The sequence below is a fragment of the Antennarius striatus genome, chromosome 4 (assembly GCF_040054535.1).
Source record: "Antennarius striatus isolate MH-2024 chromosome 4, ASM4005453v1, whole genome shotgun sequence".
Lineage (NCBI taxonomy): Eukaryota > Metazoa > Chordata > Actinopteri > Lophiiformes > Antennariidae > Antennarius > Antennarius striatus.
Window position 1 is genome coordinate 4,429,424 of NC_090779.1, and position 15,577 is coordinate 4,445,000.

At 41.3% G+C, this 15,577-nt stretch overlaps 1 protein-coding gene across 2 annotated transcripts in view; it reads right to left on the bottom strand.

The window, feature by feature from the left end:
* Window positions 1-1,620: 1,620 nt before the first annotated feature.
* The window catches only part of calb2a (calbindin 2a), a 25,321-nt gene continuing 11,364 nt past the window's right edge, over window positions 1,621-15,577 (bottom strand). For both annotated transcript variants that reach the window (XM_068313547.1, XM_068313546.1), the window contains 6 exons: window positions 15,208-15,285; window positions 14,237-14,292; window positions 14,070-14,109; window positions 13,794-13,847; window positions 6,596-6,667; window positions 1,621-2,310 (listed from right to left, as the gene is read on the bottom strand). In XM_068313547.1, coding sequence (XP_068169648.1) covers window positions 2,194-2,310; window positions 6,596-6,667; window positions 13,794-13,847; window positions 14,070-14,109; window positions 14,237-14,292; window positions 15,208-15,285 — 417 coding nt within the window. In that variant the 3' untranslated portion in view covers window positions 1,621-2,193. The remainder of the gene's footprint in view (window positions 2,311-6,595; window positions 6,668-13,793; window positions 13,848-14,069; window positions 14,110-14,236; window positions 14,293-15,207; window positions 15,286-15,577) is intronic.

Sequence of the window (15,577 nt, forward strand, 5' to 3'; positions counted from 1 at the left end):
CGTGTGCCTTTGCTGGAATAAAGACTGTAGTTTAGACGCACCTGGTCTCCGCTCCTGTCTCGGTCCTGACAGATTAAAAAAATCATCCTCCCGTGTTTTTTTGATAAATCACATCCTCGGTTTTATTAGAGGTGAAATATCCATGATGCAGATTCTAAAACTGAGACAACACTTCATTCAGGTGGGTGGATAAAAGTGTAGACTGGATATGGATTCGGACTGTGTTATCCTTGCATCACTGGTGTGTATTGTGAACAGATCTGTGTTGGGAATGTTTTGTAACAACACTACTTATTTAAGGAGAAGCTTTTTCTAACCATTGAAGAAAGTAGTTTGCTGTGGTCCTACAACAGCGTCGTGCCAACAATGCATCTCCCCCACTCCATTTTAAGACCAACACACCTCTGGATAGAAGTGTACTCAAGGACAATGGATTCTTAAACAGTGTGTATGTAGGGTGTAATGATGGAGGCTCGTGTGTTTGAGCTTTTGCAATTTATCTATTTGCAGTTTAAACTCTACAATTTCCTTCAGTGGCTGCAGGATGTATAGAGGTTTTCATTAATTGATGTGGGATTGCACCAGCTCCACACTGAAATGGGAACGAGTGTGCCTGCTGTATTATTCAGGTAGCTTTAAAAGCATGTCAACTCAATTACAGGGGATTTTATGAGAAATAACACATCCTGTCCTACAATCTCAGGAGTCACATGTCATCACAGGACCTGAAGGAGCCCTGCACCCTGGATTGATGCTCCACTGTGATGTCAGCCAGAATGTTTGCTTGTCTGTTTTGATCATTGCTGTAGTTATGTTGTGTGGCTTTAAGCCAAAGATCTCATTTTTCGTGAGGTCAGATTAGATTATTTTTAAATTTTACATCATTCCTCAGCTTGTTTCCTCTTGTCTACTTTTAAGTGGATTACATTCATTCTCATATTTGTTCCTATTTGCGTAAATGTCTCATCATCTGTATTAACAATCAAAATTATTATTTTCAAATCAATCACTTGTGATTTTGTATGAATCTGTTGGAAATGGAAATTAAAGTTTGCTATTAGGATAGTTTTGTTAGGCTGTCTCATTCCATTCACAAGAGTGGACAACAAAAAACACCTCGGAGAGCAGACTCAGCGATATTACTCTGCTTGTTTTTTCTGTCATTTCCATTATGATTACAGGAGACTGATGTTATGTTAAAGGCAAAGCTGTGCTGCGACAGAACTTTATTTCCCCCATATTCCTTATTCTAATGCATTAAGCAAAAAAAATGCAGGAACAGCATCAGAAGAAGCAGCTGCATGTTTTATGCCGCATGACAGAGTCCAGTTTCATACCATAATACACTATAGCTTGGAATTGTACTCTGTCCTACTCTTACTGTCATGACTGCACCCATCAACAATCATTTTTACAATTAGCCTCGCCTATTAGGGACAAAGGACAAAAGAGGCCAAGTAAGAGAATAACAATGAATAATAATAATGAATAATAATGAAATATTTTGACTGCACGGCCAACACTTTCTTTAAAACTTATTCTTTACATCACATTTTAAATAAAAAATCTCAACTATTTTCATCTTAAGACAGTTTATTAATGTTTTCGTTTGACAGTATCAGCCAATACCATATGTTGAAAATGAAAATCATATGTCAATGGAACAACACTCAAGACAAATGGAGGCAAAAAGTAAACAGACTAAAAATGAGGTAATCAGACTATAAATGAGATCAATTCAAACACAGCTTGTACTTTTGTTAGACTATCGTATCTAATGCAAAGGAGGCAGGGATACAGGATAGAAGGGTCAACGAAGCTGGGGTCAGGGCTCAGGGGTTATGAACAGATCAAAGGTCATTTTTGTAGAATACAAACTTTGGGCTTTTGGAGTTACAAGACAGCATGGGCAGGAATGAGGTGATGAAGACATGGGACGAGGTTGAGAGGGTGACATGTCTGCGGCAACAGACAGGTCATTGTAAAGGTCAGAGGTCAGACTGCGCAGAGGCTAAGGGAGAAGAGCTGTTGCGTGCTGAATGTGCACTTCATTCTGATGTAACTTTAAACAGACTGGGGAAATGATTGGGGGGTGACTGGCGCATGCACCTGGTATATGTCGCCAGGTATCTTAAAGTGGGTGTGGTCACAGGGGAGCAGGGCGGGGCAGGCAGAGAAAGAGAGAAGGAGGAGTCACACAATTGGCTCCCTGCAGAGGACAATTTCCAGCTCGCCACGGTAAAGCTTGCCGCCATCGGACAGACTCATGATGCTCTGCCTGTAACCCCTCAGGTTCTTCAAGTCCACCTCCTGGACAAGAGAGGATTGAGTTAGCAAAGCTAAAGAAGCCAACGGATGAAATCAACCAATAAAAACCTTCCCTGGTCTTTATTTGGGTTGTACCAACCAGTCTCTCTGAAGGCCTTTTTAGGTGCTGATTTTTCTGTCTGTCTGAACTGAACACAGCAGATACTGGGGGGTGAGATGCTGGAAACTGTACAACTTTTTAGTGTTGTTTCATCACTAGAGTTATGCAAAAAGTCTAACTATGCGATTACATAGTGTAACTATGTAATGCTGAATGATGGTGCTGATGTTCAAATGAAGTCCCCAACACATAATCATCCATTTGGACACACAATACATGTGTCATGATTTCAGTGAGGCAAACGTCAGTGAGGCAAACGTTTGTACATCTTTTCCCCCCCCCAAACTATGTTGAAATTATCTTTCCTGCCATCACATTGTTGACCAAAAAAAAAAAAAGTTTGTTCCGAAAATGAGCTACAATTCAATAATTATGTGCAACAAACATCATCACCAAATTGAAGTATTTAAGTTTCCAGTCGAAAAATTTACAATTACAAGTTGCAACTATAGAATGAATTTAAAGAATATTTATAATACATGTTTCAGAAACAAGTACAGCATGGCTTCCAATGTCACAACAAAGGATTACAAAATGAATGGACCTCAGTGATTTTTTTGAGGGAGGAGGTACAAAAAGAAAAGTCAGAAGAAAGGTAGAGAGATCCCTCCCAGTCAGGCTGTCAGGTCAGGTACCAGTTTGTATTATATAATTTTCGACAAAGAATTTCAAGATGATTTTGAATTGGTCCTGTCAGGTTTCTTTTTCCCTGCAGACCCAGCAGTTAATCTGAAGTTAATCCTAACACGGGACCCCTGGACCAAAACTTTTGGTCTATTCATTTTATTCACGCATTCATTTTCAAATCCTTTTCATTCTGTTTTATTTGGAGTTTTAATCACTACTGGTTCAAATTTTCATGTTTTTTATCCATCAGTTTATTCATACGTCCTTAATGATGATGATGATGAGAGCCATTTTGGTATTACAGTCAACCCTCGATTTTCGAACATAATCCGTTCCAGAAGGCTGTTCGAAAAGCGAGTTGTTCAAAATCCATAACTCTTTTTCCCATTATAATTAATGTAAATAATTTTAATCCGTCCCAAGTCTAAAAAACAACTTTTTCTAAGTTTTTTTTAAACTATTTTACACCATAAACTGCACTGTATACTGTTTACCATAAATAGAAAGGGGTAGAAATAGACACTGTGTTTTATTTTAATAAAATATATCGTATCGAACTTTGAACACGAATGCGCTACGGAGGAAGCATCCTGGGCAGTTTGCTCGGCTCCTAAGTGAGTTGCATTCAGTAATGCTCGGCTTTTTTCGGTTTACACTATAAACTGCACTGTGTACTGTTTACTATAAATAAAAAAGGGTAGAAATAGACACTGTGTTTTATTTTAATAAAAGATACCCTATCGAACTTTGAACACGAATGCGCTACGGAGGAAGCATCCTGGGCATTCGAGTTCGCTCGGCTCCCGAGTGAGTCGCGTTCAGGTACGCTCGGCTTCTTTCGGTTTGGTCGAGAGCCGAAATTTGGTCGAGTTCAGAGACGTAAAATTCTCAGATTTTCTGGTCGAAAACCGATTTGGTCGAGAACAGAAGCATTTGAAAACCGAGGTTTGACTGTATTCTCATGTTGCTCTGCTGTGCTGGGATGTGGCAGGAGGCGGGGCCAAACTGGTGGGTGGAGCCTCTTCTCTACACCTGTTCCTCATCTCTACACCTGTGCCTGATCAGACTGATTAGCCTGAGGCTTCCTAAACCGGCTTCTCCTTTAGTTCTATGCCAGATTGTTTTGTATCCTTGCTCATGTCTCAAGTTTGTTTGAATTCTTGTGTTTCTTGGATTTTGGCTGATCTAATTAAACTATGGGTGAAAGCATTGGGCAGTTCCAAATTGACTGTAGGAGTGACTGTGCGCATGTGTGGTTGTCTGTGTCTCTGTGTGGCTCTGTGGTGCACTGGCGTTGTGCAGGAGTTTCACCCACCTCACACCTTAAGCCAACTGGGATAGGCTCCAGCTCCCCGCCACAGCGTGTAAAGCGGTAAGGGATGATGGATGGATGAATGGATGGATGGATGGATGGATGGATATCCACTGGTGATCTGCATATGAGTCCTAACCTGGCACCTCCATGACATGATTACAATATAATTAAGAATTTTTCTCAACGAAGAGTGAGAGTGCGCAAAATTACTCTTCTTCTCTCACTGTAATTTTGTCATACAGACTTGATAGATCTATGTTCTTTTTAATTGTATAGTTTTTATTTCTGATATACAGTGTGCCCTTGTTCTTTGCGGTTAATGCGTTCCAGGAACCACATGTGATTAAGGAATCACGCGACAAACTATTTATCTTATTATTTACTGTAATTCAAACATTTATGAATCCTTCCCATACTGATATTAGACCACCTTCTATCTGTATTTCCTTTTCCGACACTCGTATCGACTGTTTAAAGCATTTTGTGTCTCACGTAATGCCACAATGCCTCAGTACCAGTGTCAGCAGCCGAGACTGACGGAACCGAGTGCACTTCCGGGTGCCATCAGCCAGTAGAATGCGTATACAGTATCACTGCCTACTAAAAATTCGCGATGGGATGGAGTCGTGAGCGTTGATTCGCGATCGTGCGAGGGCGCTCCGTAATACTTGTGTGGTGGAAAGTTTTTAATAAAATAAAATAATACAATAAAATATTGCCTTCTCCCAGTGGGAAATGAGGTCCTTCCACAAGTGAAGGAGTTTAAGTATCTTGGGGTCCTGTTCACGAGTGAGGGAACAATGGAGCGTGAGATTGGACGGAGAATTGGGGCAGCAGGAGCGGTATTGCAGTCGCTTTACCGCACTGTTGTCACAAAGAGGGAGCTAAGCCGAGAGGCAAAGCTCTCCATCTACCGTTCAGTCTTCGTTCCTACCCTCACCTATGGTTATGAGCGATGGGTCATGACCGAAAGAACGAGATTGCGGATACAAGCGGCTGAAATGGGCTTTCTCAGGCGGATAGCTGGTGTCTCCCTTAGAGATAAGGTGAGCAACACTGCTGTTCGCGAGGGGCTCAGAGTAGAGCCGCTGCTCCTTCGCGTGGAAAGGAGTCAGTCGAAGTGGTTTGGGCATCTGGTGCGGATGCCTCCGGGACGCCTCCCTAGGGAGGTGTTTCTGGCACGTCCAGCTGGGAGGAGACCTCGGGGCAGACCCAGGACCAGGTGGAGGGATTATATCTTTACAGTGGCCTGGGAACGCCTTGGGATCCCCCAGTCAGAGCTGGTGGATGTGGCCGGGGAAAGGGAAGTTTGGGGCTCCCTGTTGAAGCTGCTGCCCCCGCGACCCGACTACGGATAAGCGGTGGAAGATGGATGGATGGATGGACAAGAAAATAATATAATAAAATAATATCATTTCATAGAACCAAAGATCTGGATTGTTGTGTGTGTGTCAAATCATTCAGCACTTGGGAAGATGGCACCAGGACGTCTCGAGGTCATGAAGACTCTGCATGAATATAATTACTGTTTGACCATATTTGGAAATGCTTGCGTGACTGTCGGTATCCTTGGAAGAAGTTAGACACTGATGGAAGCAGCTGGCCAGATCATTTCATATACTGTACTTGAAATTAGAATGTTTTTGTATGTTTCTGCACAGGGTCATCCAAAAGGGGTTCACGTGACTGATTATATTATGTCATCAAATAGTTATGTGAAACTGTTGACTTGATATTTTTGGTAATGTCTGGAGGTCATGACGTACCAACTGAAAACCGTAAAGAACTGGTTGAAAGCAGATGAGCCGAGGTTAATACCTCCCCTAGTCACGCCTTTAGAATATAAATGATGTGTGATTCTTTTCATATTTTTGTACTTGAAGTTTTCCTGTACCCAGAATATTCTGTAATAACACTTGGAAGGACTGTCCAGAGATCTCATTATAATAAGATAAGTATTTGTTGAACTTGTCTGTCTGTCTATATCATCGATGATATTATTGTACCTATGCATGATTTGAATTGACAAAAAAAAAATCTTGTATTTATACACTGTCTCCTGTCTTTAAGAGAAACGAAACCCCTACCACACTTGTTATGCGTGTATACTGGACATAAGTAGTTCACAGCTGTTCAGACAGAAAAGCCATCAGATGAATGAAGCTACACGCCAAACCACTGGTTTACGGATCCCACGTAAATGTTTTCGACAGCCCTCATCTCACCTTCTTGTTTTTCTGGTAAAGGTCTCGTAGCAGGGCGTCCAACTCCTGCTCATCAATGTAGCCGTTTCCATCCTGAAAGCAGACACAAAAGTTATGCTTCTCTCCACAAAGAAGCACATTCAGTTCAAGAAATTAAACTGCAGACAAATACCGTCAAAAATAATTAAATGCACTGCTATTTTTATATTAAGAACCAGTAAACATCAGGGCTGACACGATTAACAATTCTGAATGTGTTCACTGTAGGTAATAGCATTTATTCAGTGCTCTGACTGGCTGCAGTCCTGTCATAATCACCTTTTTCTGAAATTGTTGGGAAAATGTAAGTTTGTATACAAGAGCATTTTCCAAAACTTGCCAAAATACCAGCATTCTTCAGAACGTCTTCTTTCTTTCTGGCTGTGAAGTCAACAGAGAGCCACTTTGCTAATGTTTGAGTCATGTCTCACATCAGTGTTAAGAGTTTGGAGTCAAAGAATAAATTCACACTGTTGGAAAATTTCTCTTGGCACAAGGCACAGACCCATGCTCTGTTCATTTGTACTGTTTTAGGAAGAGTTCAGAACAAAGCAGCTTGCCCCGCATTAATTTTAACATTGGAAGATACTCTTTAAAGTACAAAAAATAAGGATGAATGTCCCAGATCTTGGGAATAAAGTGTGAAATATATTTATTTTCACTTCAAGGATATAGGAGTTATGCCGCAGAGTTTCAGGAAAGCGTCATAACATCAGGTATCAATTGGCCTGCCTAAGTTGCGTGCCGTCTTGCATTTAAGACATTTACAAGGTCTTGCACAGTTTGGGGCTTTGGTGCTGTGAGCCATGTTAGTGTTCAGATGACCAGACGTGTCGCCCACAATGCCTCAGTACCAGTGACAGCAGCTGCCTGTGTTTCAGCTGTAGGGACTGAGCTCATAACAAAATGATGAAACTAATTACACAAATAAATGGCAGTGCTCCATTTGCAGAGTCAACATGAATGGACTGCAGTGGCTCGTCAATAATTTAATATTCAACCCCGTCCTCTTCAAATGAGCTAGACAATGCTCTAGCCTTCAGTCCAATCTGAGACATTGAGTCATCCACTCATCCCACTGCCATGATGAACTGCTGTGCTCCAGCTGCATGCCCTTCAACCTTTAGTCCAAAAATACTATGTAGACTGAGGACAAGACATTCAATGACAAGAAAAATATGACAAAAATGTTTCAGCACAATACTGAAATACAATATTACACTGACAGACTAGTGGCCAGAAAGTTCAGATTCACTGTTGTGTTCATAAAAAAAAAACGGTAAGCCAGATAGAGAATATACTGTATTAATGGCTGTGCCAATTATTAAAGCTGGTGCTGGTAACAATGGAGAGACCGACAAGAGCAAGATAGATTTAGATAAAATTGTAGGGAGAAAAATCTTGCCCCCTCCCGTTAAGCATCCTATTAAAGTTACTGTCTCAAAACACATGAATACAGACTGCTTTGACAAACACCGGAACCATTCGTGGAAAGCATCCATGCATTGCCCACAACTGCCTGTCTTTGCGGGGGCTACAGCGCAACCCATCTGACACTGGACAACGAGTGAATACACTCATGATAGATCATTCATTTATTCATCATCAATCGCTTCATCTGCTGTTGAGGGCCACGGGGGTGCTGGAGCCTATCCCTGCTGACTGAGGGCGTCAGGAAACTCCGGGTGCGACGCCAGTGCACTGTGGCCCAAGATAGTTCTCTCCATTGAATTAAGTCAACTGGATCCTACAATCCAGCTGACTTAATTCAACACAGAAATCAACCATTACCCCTACAGACACACCCAGGACAGTTCATCACAGGGAAAAACAAAGAAAGACAAACAACCATTCATACATATTGATTTTGGACAGTAGGAAGAACCCAGACCACCTTAAGGAACCCATGCAGACAAAAGGAGATCAAAGAAACTCCCAGAAATACCCCCAGATGGATTCAAACCAGGCTTTGAACCGGTTCATGGAACGAAAACGAAAACTGGAAACTTTTGGTATTTTGGCAGGAACGAAAACGAAACTGAAAACTTTATATTTTTTAATGTTCCCGAACAGAATCGGAACAGAAAGTAATTGTAAACTGTTTAATGCCAGGTTTTTTTTCGTTCTTGAAAAAAATATTTGACCACATGTTTCACTTCCTGTCATTCACTGGACGCGGGATGGGAGCGGAGAGAAGTAGCGGCTATCAGCAGCAGTTAGGAAAAGGGCAGTCCCCCAGTCACCATTTAATCATAACGGGTAAACACTGCAGTATGTCAGTCTTAAAAATGTATGATTTAGACATTAACTCATTGGATGCAGTCATTTTCAGAGCAGTGTGTTCCCGTATTGCCAGCACTTTGTGGCAATATTGAGCAATGGGAGAAGAACAATGAAGATCTGTTGTTCAGCAATAAATGACATGGTGGAAGTTATTCTTGTCTCATTTCATGTAGTGTCGAAGTAGGAGGCATAGGCCTTAACTGCAGTGATACAACTTACATAAAGCAGTGGTGTAATGCTGTGTTACTGTTTACTGTAGGGTAGGGATATATCTATAATTATGGTCTACAGTATAGTATAAACTAATTGCTTTAGTTGCCAATTTAAAAGTCCTTAAGTTACCGTATTTTGCGCACCATTCAGCGCATTGTATGAAGAGTCGCAATCCAAATTGCAGAGTTTATTTCTGTACTTTGATGTGCTATTTTCTATGTGCTGGTGCTTTCTGTATGCTTTTTCTGTGTTTTGTGTACTTACTATGCTGTGTGCAACGGAGAAATTAATTTCCCTGACAGAACCTCCGTAATGGATAAATAAAGTTATACTCAACTCTCTACTTTTACACATGGCGCACCTTATTGTTGGGTGCATGCTTTCTTAACAGAAGCAAAAAGGTGACTGTGGTTGAACTGTGTTGTACTTCTTATTTTATATTTCAAAAAATACACCGACATTGTTTTTAAAATATTTTTTTATTTATTTTTTTGATAAATCTGTGGTAAATCCTTCGAAGTCCTTATCTTCGGTCTGCATTGAAAAGCTCGGTAATTTCACTATCGCTGATCGTCACGTTTCTGGGTGGCTGTCTGATAATGATGCCGGCTTTTACGAAACATCGGACAAAAGTCGAAGCAGACACGTTAGTCCAGGCATCCGCAATTCACGCACATATGGGGTGTAACTCGTGGTGTAACTCGCTCGGCACTGCCCCCCAGTCCTGGTAAACGTGTGTTCACTATCTCTCATCCATCGCTCCAAGACGCATGCAGCTCAACTTTAAAGGCTCTGTTTACACAGATGTCTAGCGGTTGAAGTTCTTTCGTTAGTCCTCGCAGGATGCTGGCAAGCTCTGAATTCAGCCGCTTAACGTGGTTTTTGACAGAAGCGGTGGTGTGGGCATGCATGGAGTCACAGATCAAAAGAGATGTCAAAGCGTGAAAAAAGCCACCCGGTCTCTCTACGTGAACCGGAACAACCAGAACCGATAGCCTGGAGTTTACATGTTGCATCGTAAGCGCGTCTCTTCGCTGACTTCATTGTCGGGGGTCTTTAGCCAAACAAATTTGGTTAAAAGCATACCTGCGGTACAGTACCGGCATATACCCTGTACCGGTACTTAGCAGAGGTGTGCCGGACGTAGACTCGCGTCATGTTCTCTAATTGGTCTATCGCTGGCGGCGTACGTAGTGAAGTAATACGTGCTATGTCGGTGGACAAGGGCCGATCTGGCATTTTTACAGATTTTGGAACTCAGTTTACACATAAGACGCTTAATGTTAAAAGGCGCAGCATTGATTTTTGAGAAATTTTAAGGCTTTTAAGCACGTCTTATGGTGTGCAAAATACGGCACCTATATATTTATATTTACAAGGAACGTTATTAACCGGTTCAGGAACTTTATTTCTTTGTTCTAACCGGTTCAGGAAAGTCAGTTTATGGGTGAAACACAAAACCGGAAACGTTATAATTCCGTTTCTGTTCGGAACAAACCGATTGGCAAAAAATCCTGGTTCAAAGCCCTGATTCAAACCCAGAACCTTCATGCTACAGTATGTGGCAACAGTACTAAAAATTCTATAGCTATACCATATACTACGCCATTTTAGAGGTTAAAAGTTTAATCTTCTGAGTATGAGAAAATCCACACAATTAGTTCAATAACGTCAACAAAGTGAGGGGCATCTGTGTCATTGGATACACACATCAACATCATTGAAACTTCTTTGGCTAAAAGCATGGTTACAATTTTGTACATATGGAATTTTGGTTATAAAATTGAATTTTTGGTTACAATTTTGTTCATATAGAAAGAAACAGTGTGACCTACAGCGACTAATCTGCACACTGTTACTAATTTTTATAATTCTTTATAAGAACAAAGTGATGACAATACTCTTGCTAGATATGGAAAATATTTTAGTGTGGATTGGACAGTCGATGGGTTGAGAGATACGGTCTAGACTCAACCCACAGCTTGGGCTCTTGAACCCAGCCCTTTGGAAAGACCTGGACTCTCCACTTCTCTGGTGTTGTTCGCGGTGAGAGGTGGCAGGCTAATTTTGGACTTGCTTACATCCCCACACATCAGCCACCATGTGTTTGAGCTGACCCGAAGATAGGCTTCTCACTGATATATATTTCCATATTTTCCAAATGGCAGTACAGAATCCCTGGTCTTCTTGGAGTCCATGGGAGTTGTACCGAATAGTGCTCTGACTGAGGACTTCATTGTTCTCCTGGGGAAATTCAATGGTCATGTGACAGTAAAACATGGGGGGGGGGGGTTATTTGGGTGAACAGCCTCCCGATCTGAACATGAGTGGTGTTCTGTTATTGGACTTCTGTGCTAGTCACATTTTGTTCATAACTAACACTGTCAGGGATGTCCGTAAGTGCACATGACATCGGGACACTCTAGACCGAAAGTCAATGATTGACTTTGTTGTATCATCGAACCTCTGACTGCGTGTCTTGGACAATCAGGTGAAGAGAGGGGCAGAGCTGTAAACCAATCAGCACCTGGTAGTGAGCTGGATCTGCTGGTGAAGCAGAGGGCTGGACAGATTTGGCAGGCCCAAGCATTTCATTAGGGTCTGTCGGGAAAGTCTGGCAGAGTCCTCTTTCAGTACATTCTTCAACTGCCACCTCCGAGAAATCTTTTCCCATGTTCTCCACCTCCATTGTCAAAGCAGCTGATTGGAACTGTGGTTGCAAGGTCTCTGGTGCCTGTCACAGTGGCAACTCCCAAACCTGGTGGTGGACACTGGAAGAGATGTTGTCAAGCTGAAAAAGCAATTTTCTTGAGCCTTGTTGACTTGTGAAACTCTGGAGGCATCCGACGAATACCAGCAGGTCAGGCGTACCAAGGCCCAAGTGGTTATGGAGGCAAAAACAAGGGTCTGGTAGAAGTTTGGGAAGCCATGGAGGATGACTTGGTCAGCCTCAAAGAATTCTGGCAAACAATCCAGTGCCACAGTAGGGGAAAGTGGTCCGCTGCCAACACTGTTTACAGTGGAAAAGGGGAGCTACTGACCTTGACTGGGAATATTGTTGGGTGGTGGAAAGAATACTTTGAGGATCTCCTCAATCCCACTACCAAGCAGAGGCTGTGGTTTCAGAGGTAGACTTTTCCGTCACTTGAGCTAAAATCACAGAATTCTTCGTCAAGCTTCTTGTTGACAGCACACCAGGATTGGATGAGATTTGTCCTGAGCACCTTAAGTCTCTGGATATTCTGGAATTGGTTTTGCAATGTCTCATGGCGTTTGGGGACAGAACCGCTGGATTGGCAGAGTGAGGTGGTGGTCCCCCTTTTCACGAAAACAGATTGAAGGGTGTGCTCCAACTATAATGGGATCACACTTCGTAATCTCCTGGCAAAAGTCTATTTCAGGTTACTGGAGGGGACGATTAAATCAACTATCAAACCTGGGATTCAGAAAAAACAATGAGATTTTCGTCCCGGCCATGGAACACTGGACAAGCTCTACAATTTTCATCGGATGCTCAAGGGTTCATTCAATCAATCCAAATGTGGTTTGTCGTTTTGGATAAGCCACCGACCATATCACTTGTGGTATCTTGTGGGGAGTGCTTCGGAGGTACTGGGTTCAGATCCCTTTTGCTGAGAACTGTCCGATCCCTGTACGACCCCAAGCCAGAGTCTATTTTGCATTGCCGGTAGTAAGTCAGATCTGTTCGAGGTATATGTTGGTTTTTGGCAGGGCTGCCCTCTATCACCAGTTCTGTTCATAGTCTTTATGGGCAGAATTTCTACGTGCATCCAGGAACCAGAAGCATTGCATTACAGATTGGACACTAAACACTAGGCAGTAAATATGTCATTATGTGGGTGAGTCCCTTTTACAAAATAAGCATTATGGTACAAAAGAAAATGGATTTCATGAAAAGTGTTTAAATTGCTAGCTAACGACACTGAACATAGCAGCATTTTGCACTTAAACGCTAGACTGTTGCTCATGTTTCCAATTAGATATTCCATAGCTAGTGAGATCACTGAAGGTCCCTCGGGTCACAAAGCAATTCAAGATGTATCCCTGCTCTAATTTTTGCTGTACCCTATCCCTCTCAGTAGCTCCTCCATTCAAATCTACTAATAACATGGAAAATGTGGCCAATGGCTGAGCCTCTGCTCAACCACATTGAGCAGTTTACAAAAGGGCAGGTGTGCAGAACCAAACTCATTTCCCTGCATGGCTGGGGAGCGCCCTTGGAAAATATCCAGAAATTTGAATATTCACATCTAAAGAAAAGGGAGATTCAAAAACAAAACAGTGCCGAGCCAGCCAGACAACTTGACTCGTGATTCTGTACATTTCTGTGAAATTTGGGATCATTAAAGTATATTGAATCTAATCTAATCTAATCTAATCTAATCTAATCTAATCTAATCTAATCTAATCTAATCTATATATTATATTATTAGGTGTGGATTTTCTCATGCTTCTATTTAAATAAAAGTGTTGAAAGGTATTCATTTTGCGGTTCAGTAATGTAGTAGATACTATTTTTTTTCAGGATTTGTGGATACAGCTTCCCAGTGGCACCATGGTGCTTATGAACAAACAAAACAGGAAGAAGCTAACCTCAGACCAGCTGGTGTTTGTACTGAAATCAAGAACTCTATTTATTATGACCTGAATAAATGTCGCCTACCTTATCGTAGTAAGTAAAGATGGCATTGAACTCCTCAGAGGTCAACTTGACACCCTGTAGAAACAAAGTTCAGCTTTAATGAAGAGTTAGAGAATACAGGGGTCACAGTATGAAACTAGAAATACACTCAGTAACCCAAAACTCTTATCTGTGTATCATTGAAATCACTTAAATAATTTTTGTCGTATTTGTTTTATTCCAGTCGCATTAATTGTGTACATCACAGCCATCCTGCTTAGCATCAACTTTTCTTTGTGAACCATATTTGTCCCCTACCTGGAATTTCAGTAAAAAATTCTCCTGAACAGGAAGAAGCCTGTGGGAGACAATGAATCTAATCAGTGAAAGCGTATAAATTATTCATATTTAAGACTGAGAAGGAACATCGGTAGGCGCTGTGTCCCAGCATTTATATATTGTACACATGGTGGTAAAATTGTTACCTTGCCATCTCTGACAGGCCCAGCTTCCCATCTCCATTCAGATCAAACATCCTGAGCTACAAAGTAGAAGTGGAACAGAGAAAAGACAGCAGAGAGGAGAAAGACTGAAATAAGTTTTTTTTATAGATATACATACTGTCAAGATGAAGGCAAATGTGGTGGAATTCATTTACTGGGAAGTTTCTATCTTTGTAATGAATGCACTTTTTTTTAAGTGGCTGTAAATGTTAAACAGAGGAGCAGTAAAGGGACGGTCCATCAACCATGTGTCAGCAATATTCAACCAATGCAGCAGATGGTTGTTTTTCTTTTCAGAAAAGCCCCCCAGTTGTCAATGTCAAGACAAAGTGATTACAAACAAGATTAAAAACAAGTTTGAATTATTACATCTTCTTTTTTATGAAATCTGTTAGTGACTTTTTTGTTTGCAAAGTATTTTTTCAACTTTAAAAGGGAGCCAGGATTTTGCTCAGGATAGTTGTGTTGAATGAGATAGCGGAATGCTGAGCATCATCTATGAAAATTTATCCAGTTAAGTTTTTTTCTGCTAGCATGAATCACTAGAACTGTTACATTCCCTCAGTAACTGATTTTTATGTCTTTGTGTTCCATAAATGTATGAAAACCAATGAGGACAAAGTGAAAGCATGTTGAGGAACCTGCTTTGGCAAATCAGGTCAGCACTGGGGCTTTGAGGAAGGAGCAGATGTCAGCACATCTGGGCTGTAAACACAACCTGCAGGACATGAATGACCATGACCGCTCAACCGCACCAACATTGATAGTGCCAATGCCATTTTTTCCATTTTTTTCCTATAAGTGATGTGATAAAATTATATTCTGAGGTAAACTGAAAAACTCTTCTGTGGTTTGTGAAAATTATGAAAAAATAAAAATAGTTATTCTGACTATAAACAAAAGTTATGGGGTAACTTAAATTGACCATCGGTATATGAAGATGTGTGTCGTACTATAGTTTGTGTGTACTCCTGGAGCTTCTGGTCATCGTAGTGTCTGTTAGCCTTCTCCAGCAGGTCTGACAGAAAGCCCTGAGGATAGAGTTTGAAAACAAAACCAGAGAGAGACATATAGTAAGTTTGGCAGACACATCTAGATTTTCACTGATTTATCAAAAAAATCACTGCTCCATGGGATGCTTGAATACACCGCTGAAAGTTCAATACAATCATTGAGTGTCACAGATTTACCTTCTGCTTCTGCATTTGGATTCTCACATTAATATCACTGAAAGTTTAGTTTCTCTAATTTCAGAGACTCCCTTTCACATCAAGGGAGAAAGATAGGAAACAAATAAGAAGAATATAAAGGACAGGTTGACAC